At 38.7% G+C, this 24,597-nt stretch overlaps 1 protein-coding gene across 2 annotated transcripts; it reads right to left on the bottom strand.

Moving 5' to 3' along the window:
- Window positions 1-520: 520 nt before the first annotated feature.
- On the bottom strand, window positions 521-24,207 carry reps1 (RALBP1 associated Eps domain containing 1). Of its 2 annotated transcripts, XM_026923152.3 has the most exons (20): window positions 23,538-24,207; window positions 20,089-20,212; window positions 17,843-18,036; window positions 16,155-16,311; window positions 14,893-15,017; window positions 13,792-13,954; window positions 13,631-13,694; window positions 12,156-12,310; window positions 11,872-11,993; window positions 10,480-10,560; window positions 9,147-9,234; window positions 7,644-7,739; window positions 7,482-7,554; window positions 6,522-6,652; window positions 6,357-6,424; window positions 5,792-5,965; window positions 4,688-4,777; window positions 3,966-4,114; window positions 3,772-3,877; window positions 521-2,065 (listed from the first exon to the last, which is right to left on the bottom strand). In XM_026923152.3, the coding sequence occupies exons 1-20, from the start codon at window positions 23,688-23,690 to the stop codon at window positions 1,997-1,999; spliced, it is 2,382 nt and encodes a 793-aa protein (XP_026778953.3). In that variant the 5' UTR covers window positions 23,691-24,207; the 3' UTR covers window positions 521-1,996. The 2 variants fall into 2 exon arrangements, with proteins under 2 accessions (XP_026778953.3, XP_026778954.3); XM_026923153.3 differs by lacking the exon at window positions 10,480-10,560.
- Window positions 24,208-24,597: the final 390 nt, after the last annotated feature.

The following is a 24,597-nucleotide window of genomic DNA, read 5'->3' as shown; positions in this document are numbered from 1 at the left end:
GGACCAGTTTCTAATCCAGCCCACCAAATGAATTTAGAAACTGAGGTCTAAATTAAAATCATCTTGTGGACCAAAGCTGAATTAAAAGATTCGAGAAAAAAAATGTATCTGCTATTCCACTAGGGGGCAAAACAGAGCAATAAACTCAGAGCAATCAATTCAGCTACTGACAAAATGTGCTAATGATTAATGTGTAAACATTATGCTGTAACCATGTCTCTCTCCAAAATAACTAATTTATGGGTTTTATAGCTCTGAGAGTTAATACTTATGCAATCACAACTTTTTTTTAAATTTGCAAATAAATATTATGGGCTATTTTGGATAGATTGATGACATACATGCCATTTTTCACATTTTTCACACATGCACGCACACTACTGTTGATCTTTAGATGGATGAGACTTAAGAAAGCTAAGCACATTATAACCATATAATGGCAGTTTTACTTATATCTGCATCTAGCTACATACTACTGCTAAATAAAATAAAATATTTGAAAATTATGACAAAGGAAAAATTATTAAAATATTGTGCCATTTTTATTTTGTGTAAAAATCACACAGCTGCTAGTTCATTCTGCAGAGATACATCCATGCAGTTAAACATCTATGATCCCACAGCCATAATATAAGCAATTAAATAGAATATTTGCTATTAGTCAGCAATTAATGCAAATTTACATATGAGATCAAAAGGTGTGTATCATACAATATACAACAAACCCCTTATACAGTACATCGACCTGAACAGCAGGAAAAAAAAAAAAGGCTCACCTTGATTCAACACGGGGGGAAGATTAGTGTAAAAACCTGAATGAAAGGAGTAAGGCTTCGGGGACACCGAAGGGAAAAAACAGATAAACAAACTAACTAACCGAACACTTAAGACATTAAGTTTGAGTAAGAATGTAAAACTCTAGTACTGGTTAAGATTATACACGTACAAATCAAGTGGTTCGATTTTAAGAGCTGTTTTAGATCAAATAAGAACAGGAACGACATGCAAAAAGTGTTACAGGGTAAAATACGGACAAACAAAGGAAAGCAAAGGGGAAGAAAGTGCAGTTTCAGGTCTCATTTTTTTAAACTGATGGAACAGGAAAACATGATTTTGAAGCATGACTCGCTCAGGTTCTGTGCCATACAGGAACTGCTCTTATGAGTGCAGGAGTCATGAAAGAAAAGATCTGTTATACAGGGTCAATGACTGTACAAGGTAGAAAAACATTTTTATACCACAGATGTTAAAAGAAGAAAACAGAGCGGTCTTTGATGCATTATGCCAGTGTTTCTCAACTCTACTCCCGGTGACACTTTACCCTGTGCTAACACGCATCATCAAACTTCATCTTCTTCATCATCATCATCATGCGCTTATCAGGTGTGATGCATGTGCAGAGCAGTGACCTTCAGGACCGGAGCTGAGAAACTCTGTATTATGCCATATATTTATAACCATCACTCACACACATACACACGTGCGCACACAAACACGTATATTGGTGTTGGCCAATGGCATGTTAGGGAGCTTACAAGAAACATGAACGAGTGTCTAGCAGTCATTCGTGAACGTACTTCTGAAACAGAGCATGATCTCTCCCCAAAAATAAATCAGTCCTCCCCTGCACTCACATGATTATCAGGCCAGAACTGCTGGAGAATCATCACCTTCCCATCATCCTCAGTGTGATTCAAGAACATATACTCCCCATAATAGCAGTGCTAACTGTGTGCTGCAGAAGCAGAGGACTGACATTTATATTTAACTCACACTCTGTTTTGTCAAAGTGCCAAAATGTTATATATTCCTACCCCTGGCTGTGAGGACAGCCTCTCTATCAGAGCAGGATGGGATGTGTGAGAGCGTTATGGAGGAAGCAGCAGTCTTTCCTCACGCAGCCAGATGAGGAGCAGGAAGAGGGCTGACATGAGCGTCCTCCCGGAGGATCTGTCAGACCTTTCCCGTCGCTCTTCACGGCTCTTCCTTCACACACTTACAAATGGGAAAAAGGTCTCAGCTGCTCCAGTTGAACTTCCAACGATATTCTCTCCTCTAGCAAGTCCTGCAAAAGAAAAAAATAAAGAAAAACCACAAAACCGTGATGCTGAGTAAACTGATTGGTCATGGCTATCACCTAGCCCTTTACTGTGAGCGGCCATGATGGTATGATGTCAAATGCTGAACTCATGTTGAAGACTTTCCAAGTTTCCGAGTAGGAATTCCAAGTTGACGCAGCATTTTCTTTGATTTTTCCTTGTCAGAGTCAAATGTGATGGTTGAATGCATCCTCACGTTTGAATTCTTACTCAGAAAGTCATGAAGGCATCCTCAACCCTGTTCAGCATATGACATCTTCAACATGGCTGCTCACATGTTAACAGTAAATAAAGCACCACTTTATTTTTTAAATACAATTATAGTACTCTTTGCTTTAATCAATCCTCATACAGACACAATAGTTGGTTAAATCATAACATAAACCAGTTTGTTCTTAATTTTGGTAAATACATAATGAATGTTAAAGATATTACTCATATCACAAATGTTAGCTGGCTTGTTGCTAGTTCATGAGATTTTGGTGCTTGAACACAGTGAATTAAAGACATGCTTTTATCGTTTTCCCCATTTTGTAGCTTAAACAAGCACAAGATGAAAATACGTCTTTCTCCCACTTTCGAGATGAGTCAAACACAGCAGAAGTACCAGGCGAAAGTATTATCTTTTCATCATATTTTAGGCATCAGTAAGGCAAAATTATGTTTTAGTTTGACTTTGGAAAAATTTATTTCTAAATTCTGCAAGGATGAAATGACAAAATAAACAGGTAAGCAATAACACATGATTGACTGTGCACTTACAACCAAGACTCCTTCCATAAATGTTAAATAAATGTCCCCTAACAAAGTTACCACATCAATTATTATACATTTTACTTTGTTAACCACCACGATTTTTTTAAAAATCCACTTATTATTCTTAGATTATGCAGAGGGTCTGCTGTACAAGTCTTTGTGTATGAGCTGTTACTACAGAAACAGTAACATATTAAAACGAACGCATTAATATATACTTGATATTCAGGTTACAGCCAGAGCTACTGTCCAAGCCGTGCTGGTATACACAAATAATGCAATCGGATTCGAGAATTAAACCACACTGTGGTATAAATGCTTTATAATATAGCCTCTATCCTGTCTTATTTCCTCTCATATATGATCATTTTGTGAGGATTTTATTTAAACTGTCTGCTGCTGTTAGATTTCTAATTTGTGTGATAAGGAAATCTAAGTAAAATGTTGATATTTGTGTAATTACTCTTTCACATGGTGTTTAAAATGAGCAATCACTATCTTTCTAGCATAAGCACTTATCATGTGCTAGACACTGTCGATGTACGATTAAATCATCCTTTTGCCCAGCCCTAGTCTAAATATTTCCTGAAAGCACTGTCAGCCTCAGGAAACACACAATGGTATAGAGGGACATATTGCACAGTGGCTCAGTATTTACGATATGACTGCAGTGATTAAAAGAAACAGTGCACATCATGAGACTGTGGTCTGTCTCATACGACATTCACATCACTTTTCATAAATAGTGTAGTTTTATTCACAAATCTAAATAAAAGAGTGGTTCTCTAAGATTATCTGTGCCTATCAATCCCAACTGAGAAGGTGTGTCCTCCAGCTCAAGGCTAACATCTTACTGCCGTCTGAATCACACTGTACTTCCAGTACAACTTGTGTAAAAACCTGTCTTAACACACACCTTTAACTGCTGCTGTAATTCACTGTTGAGTCTAGCCAGAACCGTATTCGTCTCTTTGTTTCTTCTAATGGAAGCTTGGATTGCCTTTTTATCCTTCCCAACAGACCTACATTGAACAGAAAAGATTAGAAGGTTGATACGCAAAGAACGTTTAAAAAACTGGCTTGATTGACCCAAACGTCTTGTGTGTGTACCGTGGTATAGAAGGCTGTGTAGCGAGGACAGTGGCAACGATGTTGGACTTCTGAGGGTGCTCGTCCACTTCAGGTCTGAGCTCATCTTCTGACTTCAGCCTTCGCCGAACAGGTTTGGGAGGAGGGGCCAGTGGAGTGGATCCTTTGGCCTGAGAGAAAATTCAAGGTTCAGTAGCAGTGTGTAATTAACACATCTATTAGGTGTGCATTGTACCACACCCATAACCACAGGTTCTCCCCTCTAAAACTGTGTGTGTATAAATCTGCTTTTACATTCAGATACGTGCAGAGGTGCCAATATCTTTGGGTTAGCTGTAGCATTTACCATTTTTGACCTGCTACTACAGCAACACCTGGAGACATAAGACAACTGTATTAAAAATAAAATAAAAAACCCTATGCTTTTTCAGCTAAAGCAGCGATGAGACTAACCAGGATCAAGGCTTGCCTGTCAGAAAAGTCATGCCCATTTGTGGTTAGCGTTGTTACTGAGAATTTATCTCTGCGTCATATAAACAGGTCATTCTCTAATAAAAGCACAAGGCAAAATGTGACCATATTATCAGTGCAGAAGACCAGGGATTTTTGTTTGTCTCTGCACTAATTATAGCACGTATTATTTTATTATTCTGTGAGACATCATTTTTGTGCCAACAACAATTCATAATTCTTTTTTAATCTCTGTGTGTGTGTGTGTGTGTGCGTGCGTGTCTCAAACATACAGAGTTCACAGTGGCCGCAGGTCGTTCCTCCGGCTGAGTTTCATTCTTCACTGATCTCAAAGCTGCAGCAGTGTCTGCACATTTCTCTACCTGCATGAAAACAAAAGCAGTGACTTCAGGCACTGACTGATCTACATCAGGACACACAACAGGTTTGTTATTCTCAGCAGTAAGGTAGTTTGTCCTAATGTGCCCTGCCATAAACTACCTTGGTATGGCTTTTTAAAATTCCTGCAATTTGACATAATTTGCATGTGTTATGATCACCACACATGTAATTTAAACTAGGGAGGAACTAGGGAAATCAGGTCATGGTGATGAAATCTGCTGCTAGTCAGTGCTAACAAAGAAGACTCCAGCCCTCCTGGACTAGAACTGATGACCTCTGGTATAACATTCTCTAATAACTGCGCTTATTATACTAGTGATTCTGCTTGAAATGAGATATTGCACTTTATATTTAAACTTACTGAATATTAAAAACGTGTTTAACTGCTGGTATGCTGAAGCTTTCTGTGAGGAGACGTTTATTCAGCATTTAAGGAAGGAGTCTCCAGTGTCAGTACTTTGTAATGGACACTAAGTGTTCCACCTTGGGAAAGTCTCCAGGACAGAGGAGATTTTTGTTAACTTTATCTTTCATGGAAAAAAGAGAGGCTGGTTAGGGAATGTTTTTAGCGGCTATAATGCAAATGATAACAGGAACAAACTTAGCAGTTAAAAGTGTGATGTGGTGTTCTTTATTAAACAAAAACGGGTAGCATTGAGAAACTGCTGTGGAATACGAGGAATAAAACACTTCTGGAAGTGGGTGATTCAACGTGTTTTCCTCCTTACATCATTCATATTCAGCATTTATACACTGCTACACACACTCACTAGACACACATGCACAGCCCAACACAGCAATGTAACACAAACTGGAGGACATCAGATGGCTAGCTTTACATGACTGCTCTGTGCCATGCCAATAATCTGGATTTCCTGCATCACCAGATTATATTTATCTGCTTAAAATTTCTAATTTGTCTGTTACAGCAAGATGAGAAAGGCTGAACCCAATTTCCTTCAGTAGTGGAGTATGTAGCTCCTTTGCTTCCCCACCTGTCCACTGTCCTGCTGTTTGTCCCCTTCATCTGCAGGCTGCTCCACAGCAAACGCCTGGAACTGGCTGAAATCTGCAAAATTGGGCTGTTCAGGTATCTGCTGGGGTGAAGTGCTGGAATGTGCTGGAAGACCATCTCCATCTACGGAACGGTGCCCATGTGGCACTGACGTCTGAGCAAAAACACAAATACCTTTAAAACCAACTGCATGGCAGAATGATATTAGCTAAAATGATCATCATAACTATCATGTCCAATACTGGAATAGCAATCATTTATAATGATTATTTTAAAATGGCAGAAAATGGGATTCTCTTTCACACTGTACAAGATTAGTCTATATTTATTCAAATGTCCTGCAATAAGACTGGGCTATGAGTATTAATAAATGCTCAATATAAAGACATGAGGACAGATTATGCACCAGTCAATGAAAGACTGATCTCGAATGTTAAGTAACTTATCACAGTGTCACTGATCACTGGTTAAAATTTATTAAGGAAGCCAAATATCACATTTTATTGGAATTTGTAATGTGTTATAAAGCCTGCTATGACATATACCTGTGTAGCCAGTGGTCGAGGAGGCACAGCAGGAGGAAAAGCCACCACTCCTGCCTGCTGCTGAGCCCCTGCAGAAATTAAACATTTAGTTTTACTTTAATATTTGTTATGAACACAGAGGAGCTGGCTGCCCTTGGCAGAAGCGTATATAAGTGTGATGTGTACCTGCAGTGACAGTGGCAAAGTTCCTGTTCATGTCTAGAGAGGAAGAGCGTGAGTGTGAAGCATGAGGGCGGGGAGGAGGAGGGGGTGGAGCCACAGCTTTCAGACCTTCAGGAGATGTCCCAGAGTGAGACCTGCAACAAATACTCCAGTGTTCAAGACAAGCAGGACCGTGCTTAATGTAAAACACACCCACACACTCCTTCAGGGTCAGAAAAGTAGGTTGCAAACTTTCTCCTAATTTCTGCTCAATTTCATCAGCTTAGCTGTTAGATATTTTATTTATTACCCATAAAATTATAAGTATTTTTCATATAATGAGACAAAAGTAGACTTCTAAAGGGTAAAGTTAAAAAAAAAACTGCTTAAAACACATATGATATTACTAATACATTACTACATATCAAATAATTTTCACCGGCCCCTACAAATGAATATTTGGTTTTGGGGGTGGGGGCTTGGCAGCGGTTGATATGCTGGTATGCTGACTGACTGCCAGTTAGTGCACCAGCAAATTGTGTCTTTACCTGGTTTCAAACTTTCTGGCCCCAGACTACCTCTTTAACTGTAAAATACATTTCTTGGACCAGTACATTTTTATGAACATATTCCAACTATTCAAATATTAGGCATATTATTTAAATGTGTACACTAATAGTCTGGATCCTCTCAATATTATTTCAGTAAATCATGGACCCCCTGGCTCTGCTTCATGAACCATGGCTATAAAGGATATGGAAAATAATAATCATGTTACCCATCTGGCAAAGTGGAAAAAAAGAATTTAGTAGGGGAAAAAAAAAAACATGCAACAGTGGACTGAAGTTACAAAGAAAGAGAAGTTGAAACTGTTCAAGGCTGAAACTATAAAATATATAGAAACATTTCTTCCAACTGGGTCTGTTTTTACTTTTCAGTAAGCAGAGAAATATATATGTGTAATATATTAATATTATATATTACCTCTGTCTGGTTGCAGCACTTGAAATGGGTTCTTGATCAGATGTAAATGAATCAGAGCTGCTATAGCCGTCACCTGCATGACAATAAGACTTTTAGGGTTTGTCTAAAAATGCCTACACTCCTAAAACCAAGCCGAGCTCACAGTGTTGTTGAATAACTTACCTACAGTGCTGCCAGGGAATTTAATTGCTGCTAGCTTTTTCTCCTCTGAGAGTTCGGGAGGTTTAGCGATTAATGGACTTGTTGGATGTGTGTGGTCTGTAGAATCAAGATGGAGAGACAGAGCATTTGTCATTTGTTTGGATGGAAAAGTCTCTGCAATCCAGGACAGCAGTGTGTACATCTGACTAAAGACAGATTTACGTCATACACGTCAGGGAATTTCTTCTTGCTGGGTTTGGATGGAGGATCTGTGGCTCCTGTGTAGTGCGTGAGCCAACAGTCTGCACTGAAACTGCTCAACTCTGACAGCCATCGCATTTCCTAATTAAAGAAAGTGCTTGTGCTCCCTTCCTTTCTTTATGGTCCCCCTCCTTTCATGTTATCCCTACCCCTCTAATTGACTGCTGATTGATGAATTCAGAAGGTCTGTCAAGTAAAATGCAAGTCATTTCTGAAAACTGAATTTTTTTGCCCTTTACATTCTTACAGGTTTCTGCTCTTATGTGAATGAATGCGACACTGCTAAATCCTTACACACATTATATATTTGACATTAGTTTCCCTAAATTTCATACTGATATATTATGGCAGTTTCTTGGTTGCCACACGTCTTCATTAGGTTACTTACTATCCTAAGAACTAAAATAGCTTTTTTTTTTTTTTTTTGAATGACCAGGCCAAAATACATCTTTTTATCACTAAAGACACATGTATTGAGCTTACTACAAAAGTGACATGGCCTGAATTCAGGAGTTACTGTTGCCACCCTGAAATTTCCAGCCCTAATTTCTGCAGCTCACAAGGCAAATATAGTTTCAACAGAGGAAATGGAGTCACATAGCAGAAGGCAGTGGTTTATCCCTATTTTTTATTTCAGGTGAGATTTGCCTTGCAGGCAATGGAGGGCTCTAAAATCACAAACTGCTTGTTAGAATAATAAAGCTATTATGTAAGGAATAAAGCATGACAGAGTGCACTGTTATACCTTCAGTACAAAGCAGAGTCACTCTTACTACCCCAAAGTTGATTATTTTTCTATGACAGCATGTTCCATGTGTTTTATTCTGCTAACAATTTTTAAAAAATAATTAAAGAATGACACTTTGTATGTGGAACATCTGTGAGACAAGTTACTTCCTGTAAACACTGGCACAATCATTAAAAGGAAAGGATGAAAATTTAGTGCCAGAAGTGAGGCCATAATTATGTAAGTCTGTATGTGCAGCCAGAAATGGAAGAAAGCCCCCATTCTGCATTTTTGCCCCTGGAGTGGCTGAACATTTGTGATAAAAATGATTATACAATGAAGCAAAAACAATAATCATAATCAATAATTAAAAGGTTTTTCATTAGAAACGAATTAGAGGTTGGTTTCTGATACTTTCCTGTACGTTAAGCTGACTGTTGCATACTAAAGTCATATTTAATGACTAACAGTGAAAAGTTTCTTAAAGTTGGCACCAGCATAAGTTCTTTAGCATAAATACAGAGAAAGTTCTTTACCACTTCCAGTTCTCTTCAGCTCCATCTCCTGCATGTGTATCTTGCTAGGCGTCATACGGATGGGTACAGGATGCACGATGGCCGTATCCTGTAAAATATTCATGCGTCATTTCATTACTGCAGTGTTAAGTATCTTACTTCACTCCTCATGGAGTGCAGCAGGCATTTCTACACCCCGAGCCCAAATGTGCTACAAAGGAAAATACTGAAAAAACAGCTGTATAGCAAACTGAACTGACAGAACATTCACTGGGTAGAGCTAGGCGATATGGGGGAGTTGGTATTTTACCAACACGACTCTAATATGACCAGGAATTCTTTTTTTAAAGTGTGGTTTCAGAGTCAGATTCACTTTATTACCCGGGTTTATTTTCACACGAGGAATATGAGTGCTGAGTGCCCACACATTGCATTTGAATTACAGTTTGCTGAATCACTGAGTGTTTAATCAATCACTGAATCTTTTATTTGATATGTTTAATGTAGTTTTCTTCCACAGTGTGACATTTCTGAGTGAAATGGCATATTTGTCAGAGCTAGAGGTAGATCTAGAGCAAGGAACTGCTCGCTTCATGCAACACAGCCGGATTAGAAATAAAGGAAAATTTAGTCCCAGGAGTGAGGCCATAATTATTTAAGCCTGTATGTGCAGCTGGGAATGGAGGAAAGTCAAGGGCAAAGTTTGTGTGGTCCTACATGGATCTCAATGTGTTACAAATGGTAAATTATTAAGGTTATTTTTATTAATTTTTTTGTCCTGCCCATGTCTTTAGAAAAAAATTGCTGCATTTTCAAAGTAAGATTTCTGTCTTGCACAGGTTTAAAAAGTCAAGTTCTGATTTCAGGTTGTCTTTAAGCCCCACCTCTAACCTCTCTAGCTTCACTAGTTGAGGGCTTAAAATAAGGAAATGGCATGCTTAAACTTAGAGAGAGCTGCACATTAGCAATGCAGCTGAAATAAATGAAACTATCGACAACGTTGAACTTTCTCAGAGAACACTGATGGCAGTATCAGTTTAAATAAATAAATAAATAAATAAATAAATAAATAATCGCCCAGCTCTATCACTACTTTCTTTTGTTTCAAAATTGTAAAAACTTTTACAGGACCACCAGTAGTCACCATCTAGACTGAGTTATGCGAACAAAGTGAGCAAAACAATAATTCATAGGCTTAGCAAGCAAAACTAAAAATAAACAAAATAAAAAAATTGTATTGGCCACTGCTGCAGATGAATTAGCAATGAAAACATGCATATTTTTTTTCTAGACAGAATCCCAAGGGTTAATGAAAAATCATTAATCATGAAAGAGCACTAGGTGATTGACTTACAGGGTCAGCTGGTGCAATGTTAGAATCAAATTGGGTCAGAGTTTGTGAGCTTGAGGAGCGTTCGCTAAAAGTCTCCCACTGCTGGAGAGACAGAGCAGAGACATAGAGACATGTCAGCAGGGTGCACACGCCCGACTCATGTCCAGCTGAACACAACAGCACCAGTGAGCCTGCAGTAGAACTACAGCTTCCACTCTCCCAACACAATAAATCAACAGAGAATAAGAGAGATAATGTGCAACACCAACACACACCCCAACCATCAACCAAAATATCAACGTACTGATAAACATCTTTGGTGCAGATAGAAACAATAGAGACTCTCACAGTTTTACTGAACAAAGCAGAAACAGCTGCCCACACTTTCCCGAGCATGAACAGTGTGTGACACAATGACCAAATACCACCGATTGAACAAAGGCTAAAACACTTGACCTTTACATAAAATGTAAATGTTAAATAAATTAATGTAGTCCATCTGACAAGACATGTTTTTTGTCTCAAGTTTGCTTCTTTTTCTGGTATTGGAGCTAAAAGGCTAATGCGGCTCTAGGCACCAGGTTAGCAATGTGCAAAGTGCATTCCCAGATCATCACACACCCACTTCAAAGACCACGCCTGGCACGATAATATCATTTCCATAAACAGTTTTATAAATAGTCTCAAAATAGAGCCATAAACCACATAACCAGGCCTATTAGAAATTATAAATGTGTGATGATTTAGACATGCACAGTCATGATGCTAAACTGAAGCCTAGAAGTGCGCCTTGCTAGCACATTAGCCATACAGCATCATTATCCATAATGGGAGAAAAAAAAAAACGATAAATATGTGTATAAAGACTTTTTTTTTTTCAAGGTCGCATTTGAAAACAAATTGTCAAGCTAAAATGGAGACAGATATGAATAACACCTTTTAAGTGAGATGTGGGGAGTTAAAAAATAATGAACAGTAGATTGTTAGCCAATGTTTTGTCAATATATGCCACAAAAGCACTGACATGTTTTCCTGAGCACTTTTCCTCTGTCAAATACATTCCTATGCCTATCCCTAGACTATATTAGTACTCTTAAGTAGATTATAGTTTGTCTACATTTGGATTAAATTACATTAACTACCCCTTTTAAGACGAGACCATTGCATTTCAGACAACCAAAATGTAGGACTGGGTAAGTGCAGTCAGCTACGTAATAAATTTATGATTTGTCTAACTATTGTTTAAAAAAAATAAATAAATAAATAAATAACATGCCTTAGATGATCGACTACATTCGGGGATAAACTTGATTATTCTGTAAATCTTTAAAAATAGAACAGCTATACTAAATGCTTATCTGCTGTAATTTTGCTGTATTTTTATCTACAATAGGTGAGAAGCTCAGGCCAAACCTCGTTGCTCTGGTTGAGCTCGGGCCAGTTCTGGTTTAAGGAAGGCATGGAGGGAGATTTATTAGGCGTCACCTCCACAGGGGAACCAGAGAAGCCCACCTCAGGTGCAGGCTCTGGGACTCCTAAAACACACAGGTGCATGGAGACAGACACACACACACACACACACACATCAATATGTCTGATGTGCTCTTCTGCATTCCACATACTGATCCTAGGTTCTGAAATATTACTTCCTTTATCACTCCAAGTGCACATTTCTTGGGTTTCTCCTCTGTTCATACCTGCTGAATCATCCAGGTCAATAAGCTTTGGCATCAAGCTCTCTGGAAGCTTCTCAGGAAGGTCATAACCGTTCTTTCTGGCAACCACGAGATGAAACGCTGCACAGAACTCGTCCAGGGTCAGTGCACCGTCTTTATCAAAATCTGATAACTCCCTGCAGGGAAAAAATTTAACATCTTAATACGGAGTCCTTTTTTTTTTTTTTTTTTTTTTTTTTTTAAACAAACATTTTACACAAAAACCATCACTGTGTACTTTGTGGTTTCCCCCAGGAAATTGACTTCCTCTTAAAACCATGACTCAGGCAATGTAGTGTGGCTAAACACAGAGCAAGAATACTAGCAAGACCAGTTAAGATTAACGTCTTAGAACAGCAACATTATATTTACACTAAAATTATTTATTTACAAGCAATATGCTCTTCCTCTGCATTACACTACAAGTGAAACGTGTGGACACATTAGAGTGAATATATATTTTTCAATGTCTTAAAGGCATTTTGATAAACACTTATGGTTGAAATTTGTTTCTAAGACAAATATAATTCTTGTAGTTAATACTCACGTATATATTTATTTCTTAACTAATACATACTTACTAGTAGTTTTTTCTAGATTTCATTTAGCAGGGCTCAGCCTGTTTTGGGCATTTTAAGAAAAGCCTCCTGGGTGAAGCTCCCTCATGAAGTTGGTTTAAATAAAGCTTCATTAGAAATAACGTTAAGAATAAAAAAAAAAAATGTGTGTTGATCTTTTGGTCACTCTACAATTCCATATGTCAGCTTCTCAACCTTTTTTGGCCAGTGACCCCATTTTAAGGACACAGAGTTCTCGCAATATATAATATGCAAATATCTGTAATGAGTGTTAATCCAATGAGGATTACATTTCACTCCTACGCTCAGTGACAGATTTTATCCGACCCCCAGAGCACATGCTGCTGCATTAAGCTACAGACTAAAATATAATTTATTATTATTACTGTTTAGAATTTGGGCATACACTGCAAAATATACCAGGAATAATGTATTTTGTAGTTTTTCTAGCGAGAAGCCATGACTGTACCATGCAAAAATACACTTTTTAAATTTTAAATAGCTGTCCTGAGTAAAAGGATGATTAACACGAGAGCATACTGGACAAACAGATTTCATGTCTGTGTACTGGATGCAGTGAACTGCGCTTAAGAGGAGCACAAAACCGAATGTAGACTTATACAGTTTTATTCATTATTATATTATTTATAGTGTTTGGTAAAACTCTCCTGTGACCCCACATGACCTCAAGGTTAAAAACATATGCCATATCTTCATTATTATCCTAAACTAATAGACAAATAGTACAAATGAAGAAAACTCTTCAATGAGCAGGTATGCCCAACATTTTGACTGGTAGTGTATGTTTGTTTTTGAACAGGCTTAAGCAAGGTCACCCAAGACAAACACAAACACACTAATCTCAGTAAAGCAGCTTACCAAATGTGAGACAATTCTAAAATAGGCAGCTTCGACTTAGTAAAAAACTCCTTTGCGGCAGAGCCTGTGACAGAAATCACTTATCAGTTTTTCAAAGCAAATATGAATGAAAATCAACTATATGTATATAGACAAAAGTGTCAAATGGTCAACTCAGTTACCTGGGATAAAACCTGTCAGATCAGGTTGGATAGTTTTGAACTGATTAATGTAATACTGTCTTTGCTCATCGGTGATTTTCCAGGGGTCGTCGTAACCACTGGCCTGTCTTTGGATCTCGTTTGTAGTAGCAGCAGATGCCACTGTTCGTACTGTTGTGCTCTCCTACAGCACACAATGGCAGACACAGCAGCATTTAGAAACAGGCACAAAAACAACTTTAAACAGCATGAAAAATAAAAAAAAACATGATAGTGCCTTTAAAGAAACAGGTTAAAAATCTAGGGAGAAAAATAATTTAAACAAATTTCCTGTAATCCAAATGACATGTTCTACTTTCGAGAAGACCCACATATGGGCGTGATGGTCACATGTCCACAGACTTTTCCCCAGATAGTGTATGAGGTTGAGATGAACTAAGCTAACAACTACTGTATAAACAAGTCCGTCTGACCAAAAAATATTTTCTATGTGTACAATGTGTTTCCACTGTGTAAATTTGTAAAAACAGACTCTGCCATTTTACAGAATTGTTTATTTGTAGATAAAATTACGTAGCTGAATGTCATTCATAGCACGTACATGAAGATTTTAGTATGTATTTATGGAAAAGATTTTGACTGACTTTCATTACTTGTTAACTACATCAGCTACACAGATCCGGTGCAAAACTAAAGATGAAATTTTCAGATGACAAATATCACTTTTAATCGAATACTTGTGGGGTATTGCAAATATACTAGACACAGACAGCTGAAATGACATTACAGTTGCAAAGGTGCGTATAGAAGCCCCAGTGTTTTGGTAATGGGAAATAAACATAGCAGAACAATAGGTTCAAATCAAACGACAAGGGCAAAGATATGAACTGTTGTACATGTAAACATTTTCTTGGCTCCCATGGATACTTGCTTTGTTTGCTGCAGGCATCAGTAATGGGTTGTACTGTGTGTGGGCCCGACAAATATTAAAACAGGCCTGTGCTTACCCCATCATGACAAAAGATGCTTTATAAACAGAAGCTTCATAAGCAGTGTGCATAACAAGCTTTGCACACAAAAAAAGCTATTGAGAAGGGTTGAGAGACGTGGACGGTGCAGTACCTGAGCAGAAGAGGGATGCATTGCTGGAAGTGTGCTGGAGGGAGGAGTGTCTGTAAAACTGACCCAGTTTTCCTGAACAGGAGGAGGAGAGTGGGCAGACCACATCCCATCACCTGCCACAGGACCTTTATTAGTGAACAGTGTTGGGAGAGGGCAGGGGATGAGGAGGAAGGGGTTAGACACCTAACACTTTAGAAGTGGACTTTAAAATTTGAAGTAGATTGGCAATGCCCTACAGAATTAATGGCAGCCTGTTTCACACTTTTAGTATGGTTCTAATTGTTCTTAATGGTATTTTTATATGCTTATCAATTTTATATATCTATTACCTGATTTGTGCAAGTCAACAACAACCATCTGCCACATTTGTTCTTTGTTTTTTCCCATGATAATGGATAACAAAGGGATTTTTACATGTGTGTAACCACATATTTATACCCCAGGGAAGTGGTTAAAGCCAAGGCAGCTCCTGGGGACAAGGGAGCAAATAAATAATAAAAAAAAAAAACAATACAAGTTTTTCCAGACATTTGTTTGGATTTGTTTACAGTATTACTTAGAGACTGCGGATCTTATATTGAAATTGATGTCCTGTTAGAACAAGACAAGTCTCTCCTCTTGTTTGATTGAAGATTTTTAATTATTATTTTTAATAATAATGTGATTTTATGGAATTATTTGTTCATTCTTATGAAGGGTGCCACTAATTCTGAAGGACAGTGCATATATCTATTACAGATACCAGGTGAGCATCCCTGACCCACTACAGCTGATTAGATTAGCTGGCGTTCCATACTCTACACATACAGAGTGTGCTTGGAATTTATTTTTGCATCTGGCAGAAAATCATCCAACAGTAGAAGGTGTCTGGAGTCAAATGCAGGCTCGTTCACAGAACATAAATGTAGCTTATGACAACCAATAAAAAGAGTGAAGTGAGTCAAGGCAGAAAGCATATCCAGCATTTGAAACTGTGTCACTTAAAAAGACCAGTGTTAAGAAATAATCCAGCTTTTGCTTTCTTTCCTGTAACAGGACAACCGTTCAATACTGAGAAGAGTTTACATATCTATAAGAGGAAGTGACTCAGCCATCTTATGATTAAAATATATTCCCCTTTTTGAAAAACAGGTCACATGATAAGCCCTTTCTACAATGGTGACTCAAATGAAAACATAAATTAGAGAAACAGTACATCATATTATTTTAACTGATTCTATTAAGCTGCGAATTTAATTTGTTCATGAAAATAAATGATGTACCCGATTGTGCTTCCCTGAAAGGTGGCCACACGGCTCCTGCCACCGCAGCCTGTCGGTCCACGGTGCCGCCGCTGGGTTGGCGCTTGTGCTTCCTCCATGCGGGAGGTGAGGTGGGCGGAGACTGGTGAGGCGACACTACAGGAGACGTGGTGTCGGGCTGGGGTCAGAAGACGTGGAACATTAATTTTGGGTGTAACGTCAAACTCCAAAGATATCTTAAATCTTCACAAATAAAATACTGTATAATTAGTATAACTAGACACAACTAATAAACATTAAAGAAAAATCTACACAATCTTCCCTACACTTCATGTGCAGTCGATCAACCAAGCATACAGATAACACTTGAACTAAGTACTGTTTGTGCATAAACAGTAGCATATTTCATGCTTTCATTCTTTTATTAATAAGATAAAAGATAAATTCAACTGGAAGTACTTTATATTATTAGCCACACCCCCTACCTAAATCAGAGCTGATAAACACAAAACTGAAAATGTGTTAAGACTCAAGATGGCCGCTATGACTTTAGGTCTTCCTTTTGTCTCTTTTTACCAGCAAATGTATGCTCACACATACAGTGACTTGCAGCGACAAAGCGACCAGAGACCATTCATTTTCAATGAGAGCTTCCAACTTCCGGTGACATGAGTGACAGCGACCGTTGGTGACTAGATGTGGGAGTGTCCAGCTACATGACAAAGCTGAGAAAAGTTGAACTTTATGCAAATTTGGTGCAACATTGTGCAGCGACTACCAATGGGAATGAAAACGGTAGAGCGCACGTGATCCATGCTTGTTAGCCATGCTGCCTGCGAGTCTGAATCGTGGACCCAGACAGGCCGATGTTTACGCTTTCACCGCAGATAGATGGCCGCAATGGCAAAGAGCACACCTAGCTTCTCCTTCATCTCGTATGATATGATGCAGATATACACACTGGTGAATTTTATATACAAACTCTCTCCCTCCCGAATGTTTAATTTTAGCAGCAAGAAAACTGATTTGTTGCCAGTTTTGTTGTGGAATGCTAGCTGCGCCACCCACTGACTATGGGAACAGGTAGTAGGAATGCCTAGTGGCGACTTTGTAGTACAGTGACTGGAGACTTGCAGTGATAAACTCGCTGCATGTGTGAACGTTGCTTAAAGGTGTGACACAGTGTCAGAAACCACATAAGGTTAAGTCTTTTCTGATTGACTACCTTTGGAGTAAGAGGAAATTCATTTGTATAGTATGTTTACCAAGAGACATTGAGACAACACAGCTTTACAGAAATCCTGAAATAGATACTTAATGAACAAGCCAGAGACAACAGAGGCAAGAAAAAAGCCTGAGACGATACAAGGAAGAAAGCTTGAGAGGAACCAAATGCAAAAGGGAACCCATTCTCTTCTGAATGACAGCAGATAGAGGGCTTATAAATCATTACAATACGTACATTACAGTAAACACATGTACATATTTGTATACAAGCTAATGTATTAATCTAATGAAGCACTGAAAATATTTGAAATCTTAACCAGAAACACTAAATTCAGGCAGCAGAACAGAGGAAGGCTGCAGACTGAAAGAACTACTGCAAAGGCTAACATGTCTGCCTTTAAACAATTTCTTTACCTGATCTATAAACCAGCTGGAAAGATAAAAGCCGTTATGATGTGAGTGGATGAGAGCAGTACACTGACCTGGGGCTCAACAGGGGGCGCACAGGGCTGGATCACTTCATGCGTGGACACTTTTTTGGTTGCGACTCGGCCCGGGGGTCTGGGGATCACACTGGAGTACGGCCCCTGGTTCTCTGTGTCCGGGTACACGGACGCATGTCTGGCCTCCTGTTCATTCTTACCGACCACAAAGCGAGGGAGGGGCAAGTCTTTGACTGCAAAGCCAAACACAGACATCTACCTTAGTGACAGATAGATATATATATGTATACATACATATGTTTAAAAAAAATCTAGTGATCTTGCAACAACAATGAGCCAAGCATCACTGCTTTACCAAATTAACGACTATGAGTCTTTCATGCAAACAGGATTCAGACATATGTTACAGATAAAATTCCAGGATGTTAAATAACTTTTCAGACATGGCCTTTGTTTTGAAAGACTTCAGCAAATATGTCACTCACTGAGCTAAATCAGTGGGCGTCAGGTGTGAGCGTTTGGTCTGTGTGGGTGGAAGTACAGATCAGTGTTTCGGCTTTGAGCTATAATTCTTTTTTTCCCCCAGAAAATCAAACCATATATTATCAAAATGACTTTCAGGGCATTTCTTAAAGAAAAGAAAATTCAGGCTTTTCAGTCAGGTGTGGACAAATCATAAATTCATTTGCCCAAGTGAAAGCTTAAGTGTCCTGTCCAGTCCATGTTTTATTTACCATGAAACCTAACTGACTAAGCTAAAACGGGGGCGCTACCAAAAACATGTATGGCGAGCTAGTTAACCAGTTAAATATATAAATATAGAGGAAGAGAAATAATGAGTATACGAATGGGGAGGGATGACTCTGCGTAGCCATATGCTGCATTTGACTAAAACTCCTAACTTTCCTCACCAGAATTTTCATCTTCTGACTTGAAATCACCAAATGAATTCCTACTCTTAAACTTGGGACAGTCTCCTCAACCCCAAGTAAAGTAGGTGACAGATTAACACTTCTTATGATTAAAACAAACAAATAAATAATACAGTAGACAATTTCAATTAGTTTTATAGTCTAACAGGCTTAATACATACATGATCTCCAAGTACAAATAGTAGAGTACGACAGTGACATAACTGAGTGATAGCCATGACAGTCAAGACACTGAGGAACACTGAAAGAAAAGGTTCTTTGAATTTTCCTGATTCAGATGTGTACATTGGTTCCATGTGTTTAAAATAAACTTACTATAAACAACGAAATCACATTTTAATGAGAAAGTACACATACAAGTATAAAGAATAGGTATAAGTAGTAAATATTTTTTACGTAAATTATACATTATATATTTTGTCTTAAATCTGAACAACAACATATTCCATTTTTGCAGAGTGCACTACGGTGGAACAACTGTTTGTGAGTATTGTTTTGTCCAGACGGGACTACGAAAGCACAAGGCTTGGCCAATAGAATTCATCAAACTTCAAAACTAACCTGACGCAGAGCAGGTCTGTCCAAAAGCATATGTTGCCACAGTAACTCAGCGGGGTTTACGATTAGCTTCATTTGTGGAGCCGAAATTGACGGAAATTAGCTGAGCTTGTTGAAATAAGCCTGGCTTATCAACTTCACGAAATACCCCCCAGAACTAAGCACTGAGACAGAAAAATGCCAACACAAGCCTATAATTAAAAATCCACATTCAATACATGGCAATCTTTTGATTAGTGAACGGTATCTTTAAGATTCTTAACCGTCCTTTTTTAATATAAAAATTATACCTAAAAATTATACATTCCAGTACTAACAAGAACCTTGATGCTGCAGAACAAAATGTTCTTTCAAACTGTATCTCTGCTTTATGGCCCATTTTACTGCAATTTCCTGTTGACTCACTTTCTATTCTCTTACAGTATCTTCAGGCCTACAAGGGATGCCCTTATTTCCTGCTCATTTTTTTAATCACTGTCTGCTTTTTATTCATTCTTCATATACGAAACCAGTCATTTCCTGATCTCTAATACAGGAGCTTTCAGGCTGGCAACTGAGAACACCGGAGATCACACAGACTTTAGGATTTTGGTAACAGAAAGAGATTCAACACTGTGGTTTAGAGATAATCTGTGATATGGGATAAATCCTTACTAGGAATTAAATAAAAGGGCCATTTTAGTTGACTTACGTAAGCTTTAGTGTGTGCAGAATAAAACTGTCAACCACAAAGATTGATGCATTTATAGGTTTTTCCATATACATGACATTTACTACGGGTTTGCTTTTGCTTACCACTGTTCAGGCTCTCGACGCGAAGCGGCAGTCCAGACTGGGCGATTGCAATAAGTTTCAACGCGATGTAGAACTGGCTCCTACCAAAGTGTCCAAGCCGAGTCGCACCACACAGTTCGGTAATCTGAAACAATAAGAAGAGTTCAGAAATTCTGCTGCAATACTTCAACCATTAACAAAGTATCAGCCATGACTAAGCACATCTGTAAGGTAATTGAGTGAGGGATTCTGTGTTTTTTTCTGCCAATTTTTTAAAGCCAGTTTTGTAACAGAGTGTAAACGTAACACTACCTATCTCTAATCATCAATATCAAAAGCATAAAGCCTGGTGAAAAAGTGAAAAGGTCTGCACCACAGACAGACACACCCCTCTGCATACAGGTTTGTATACAACTTTGGCAAGCGTTCTCGTTCAGCGTACTGGATCCTCGATGCTGAAACGATGAGGGTGCGAAACTCCTCATCTGATGACTCATCACAAAATGGGTTTTTGGCTTCAAGTGTTTCGCAACTATGCAAGTCAGGCCACAGAGCTTGTGGCCTTGATTTGACTTCTGAGAAGTCAGTGGCACAAAGACTGTATCAACCCCAAGCAGATATTATATCAAAAACAACGAGTCAAGATATTAAAACGTGTTTACATTTAGCAGTTTGGCAGAAAACGTGCAAACAGCTACAACGCTACAAAAAAACAAATGCTTTTTATCCATATCGTCCATCCCTAGTGAAGAAAGAAATCATTTTACTTGCTGTAGAGAAAATCTGAGATGTACATTTTGTGTGTGTACTTCCAAACACCCTTGCGAAGAACATGATGACACTAGCTATCAATGACATGGGAAAATTACCATACTGACCTGACTGACTTTACTGGTTCACGCAGTTTATAAAATCTACACTAGATATTCAATCTGTTTATCTATGTAGGGCAGATGTGTGATATGTTCATGACAGTTAGAAATATCATTAGCTTGTTTAATCAACAGCTGATAGTGTTGAGCAAAATGACAGCGTGCTATTGATATCAGAATATGTCAAATCATCATTTTATGACTTACTATAACAAATAAATTAACAGGGCTTTATACTTACTCGGCTGTATTTAACTAAGAAATGCATCAATTTCAGTTTTTCAGCACGTAAGATCTCTGTGTATCAGTCGATACTGATCCAATTCTGACATTCTCCTAATAACCAAGAACATTTAAGAGCCACAATAGAGACATGCTTTTAAGCCTTATATTCTGCTTGTTAAACTCGCAACAGAAGAGTCCTTCAAGGCTTCATTTGTATATTTCAAGTATGGAAATGTTTCTGATAGAAAAACTAATGGACAACTGTAGAAGTTTTAAGGTTCTTAGATTTGATTTTTTAATTATTTTATTAAATATTTATAGCTGTCCAGTAGTCTCATTCCTTTTATTCTGATTTGACACAATATATAAATGTATAATTCAATAAAATAACAAAACAAAACGGTTTTCTCTATTTACCACTCAGTCCACTCATTTTCACACAGGTTCCTTTCCCTGCTCCTAGAGTAACCCCCTCCCCTAAAACAGGGTCCTGCAAGTTTTAGTGTTTTCCCTGCTCTAACGCACTATAACTCAGAAACAGGCTGTTAATTAGCTGATTAGTTGAACTAGTTGTGATAGAGCAGGGAAACACAAAAACTTGCAGGACAGAGGACACTCCAGGGCCAGAGCTGGGAATCTGTCTTGTGTTGGCCAATTTTGTACCATTCATGACATAAACAAAGTCAGTGGATCGAACTTCAAAAATGTGTCCAATCGGATGCAGCATTTCAGGCATTTTATTTAGGGAAAAGGTCCTGCACAATGTTTAGATTTCACATAATATAAATAGTGCAAATTATATGACATAGAACATACACTAAACGGCCAAAAGTTTGCGGACACCTGAATATCACATCCATATGTGATTTGTCCCCAAACTGGTGCCACAAAGTCAGACGTACACAATTGTATAGAATGTCTTTTTTATGCTGTAGCATCACAATTTTCCTTGACTGGAACTAAACCTGGTCCAGCATGACAATGCCCCTGTGCACAAAGCGAGCTCCATGAAGATATAATGTGTATTAAAAGGTTGGAGTGGAAGAACTCGAGTGTCCTGCACAGAGCCCTGACCTCAACCCCACTGAACACCTCTGGAATGAACTGGAACGCCGACTGTGTGCCAGGCCTCCTCACTTGACATTAATGCGCAACCTCACTGGGCAAATCTCCACAGCCACACTCCAAAATCTAGTAGAAAGCCTTTCGCAGAAGAGTGGAGGTTATTATAACAGCAAAGAGAACTAAATCTGGAATGGGATGATGGTCAGGTGTCCACACACTTTTGGCCATAACGTGTACAATGTAGTGCCAGTAGTAATATGAAGGCACATCACAGAATAATATACAATATCCCCAGGATGGGTGAAATTAATGTTGTTCAAAATTAAACAATCTGACATTCTCCTAGCACCTGAGGACTCGGTGATGTGTCTGTCAATTTTGCATGTAAAATGGATCAGAAAATGCATCCAGTCTGATCCATCATTGAATGTTTCTACAGAGTGAGTATGAGAAAATATTCAGTTCTGACAATGCATGTAATATGAACCGTGCAAATTATGTTGTATGATATGCAGGGTGTCTGAAAAGCCAGGAACCAATGGGAGATAAGTACACAGTCACGTGTATGTAGTTTATTATTTATTTACATGTCATTTCATAGTTTTTTTTTCCTTACAGGTGAAAAACAGCATTAATATTGGATGAAAGGGCAGAGATAGCGCTCTTTGGTCCTCTCATTGGTTCCTGAGTTTTTCGAACACCATGTAGAGTCGAAATAAATGTAGTGCAAGTCGTGATATATGTCCAGAATGTCTGGAAATATCAACAGCAACTACAAATTTTTCATGTAGAACTGGACAAAATGACATGATCAACATCTTCGTGTACGTATCAACATGAATTCTATTCCTACACATAATAATGAAAGGATTGAGATTCACTCCTCATATATCATACAGCTTCCCAGTTGTGCTGCAAAACCAAACATCGTCATACATACAGCACTGTGCAGCAAGAGGTTTGGTTTAAGTATCGCGATATGACGTTCTTGCCGTATCGCCTAGCCTATTAACAGGTCGTGTTCAAAAGTAATGGCACACACCAGCAAGCTAGCTAACTAACTTTGCAAGGGAACACACCCTCTATCAGTGAGGCATCCCAGCTAACCCTGTGTTGTGTTGTGCTTGCTTTTACCTAAACTATAGCTCATTTGCGAGCATGCACCTGCACAAATGGAGTTGAAAATATCTGTTTGGAGATGCAGACATTATTGCACTGTTAACACACACACAGAAAGAGAGAAAGAGAGAGTGTGTGTGTGTATTGAGGCGCAGCTGCGTAGCTGATACACCGCTTTAGCTGCCTTACCTGCAGCACCACGTCGTTGGAGAGCTGGGCCGCCCGGAACAGCTCCAACACCTTGCCGTTGGAGGCCACTTTCTTCGTGTTGTCCACGTCGCAGTAAACAAACAAATCCGAGTAGTATTTCTGCTCGACGTCGCTCAGCGTTAAACTCTCCATTGTGGCATATAGGCTAAGTTATTAGCGACAATGCTAACGCTTAGCTGGCTAGGCAGCAATATACCCCGGACTGCTAGTGTCAACCAGCGGAAATAAACCGGCTAGCCAAGGCTCAAGTGCGTCCCTTAGCTACCCCTTTTCCCTCTCAGTGTGTGGTGTTAGAAATGACAAAAAAAAATAAAGTCAGACCTTTCACTAGTGCAGCTACAGCTCTAACGTTAGCTTCCTAGCTAACGCAGGTAAAGAAGTTACAAGTAATAAGTTAGCTAGCTTAGCGAGCTTATATCCGCAGCCGTATTTGACTCTAAGCCACGGGATAGCTCTCTGTGCCTTTTAACTCAGTCCTCGTGTCCTCGGCGACTGAAACGATGCGGTGTGTTAAATCCGCAGAATGTGTGCTGTGGAGTAAAGTTTTCAGGCTCTTCAGGCTCCCTCCCTCACACAGACAGACGGCGCCGCCATTCCTGCACCCGTGACGTCATCGCCCAGTCTCTAGCGCGTGTCTACGCGATAGCGGAAAGACCCGGATGTTCAATTCAATTATAATTTAATGTGAATTCGCGGTGTTACAGGTTGTTGTTTTGCCTTTAATAAGGAACATGTAGGCTAGGTGTGTGTGTGTGTGTTTTGGTATATTAAGATGATATGCACAAAGGTTACTGCAGGACCTTTATGATGCAAGAGTACCCAGTATTTTGTACATTTCAGTATTTTCTGGCACTTCAGTATTATCCACATTTCATTCACAATTCTGTACACTTCAGTATTTTTCAGTATTTTCTTCAAGTCATTCTTTCGTACACTTCAGTATCCATTACACTTATTCTTTCAAATACTTCACTATTCTGTACATTTCAGTATTTCATACACTACAATAATTACAGAGTAACATCATACAGTGCATCGT

Source organism: Pangasianodon hypophthalmus, chromosome 19, assembly GCF_027358585.1.
Source record: "Pangasianodon hypophthalmus isolate fPanHyp1 chromosome 19, fPanHyp1.pri, whole genome shotgun sequence".
Classification (NCBI taxonomy): domain Eukaryota; kingdom Metazoa; phylum Chordata; class Actinopteri; order Siluriformes; family Pangasiidae; genus Pangasianodon; species Pangasianodon hypophthalmus.
Note: the sequence above shows the minus strand (reverse complement) of the source record. Positions and strands in the feature narration are given on the sequence as shown.

What these genes read in the sequence shown, in the direction of transcription:
- reps1 (XM_026923152.3), bottom strand. Translation starts at nt 23,690, where the DNA reads ATGGAGAGTTTAACGCTGAGCGACGTCGAGCAGAAATACTACTCGGAT. An exon ending in TCTGACAGGTTTTATCCCAG is followed by an intron (nt 13,695 to 13,791) that starts GTAACTGAGTTG and finishes TTTCTGTCACAG; the next exon opens with GCTCTGCCGCAAAGGAGTTT. An exon ending in CTGCGGCCACTGTGAACTCT is followed by an intron (nt 4,115 to 4,687) that starts GTATGTTTGAGA and finishes ATTTTCTCTCAG; the next exon opens with GCCAAAGGATCCACTCCACT.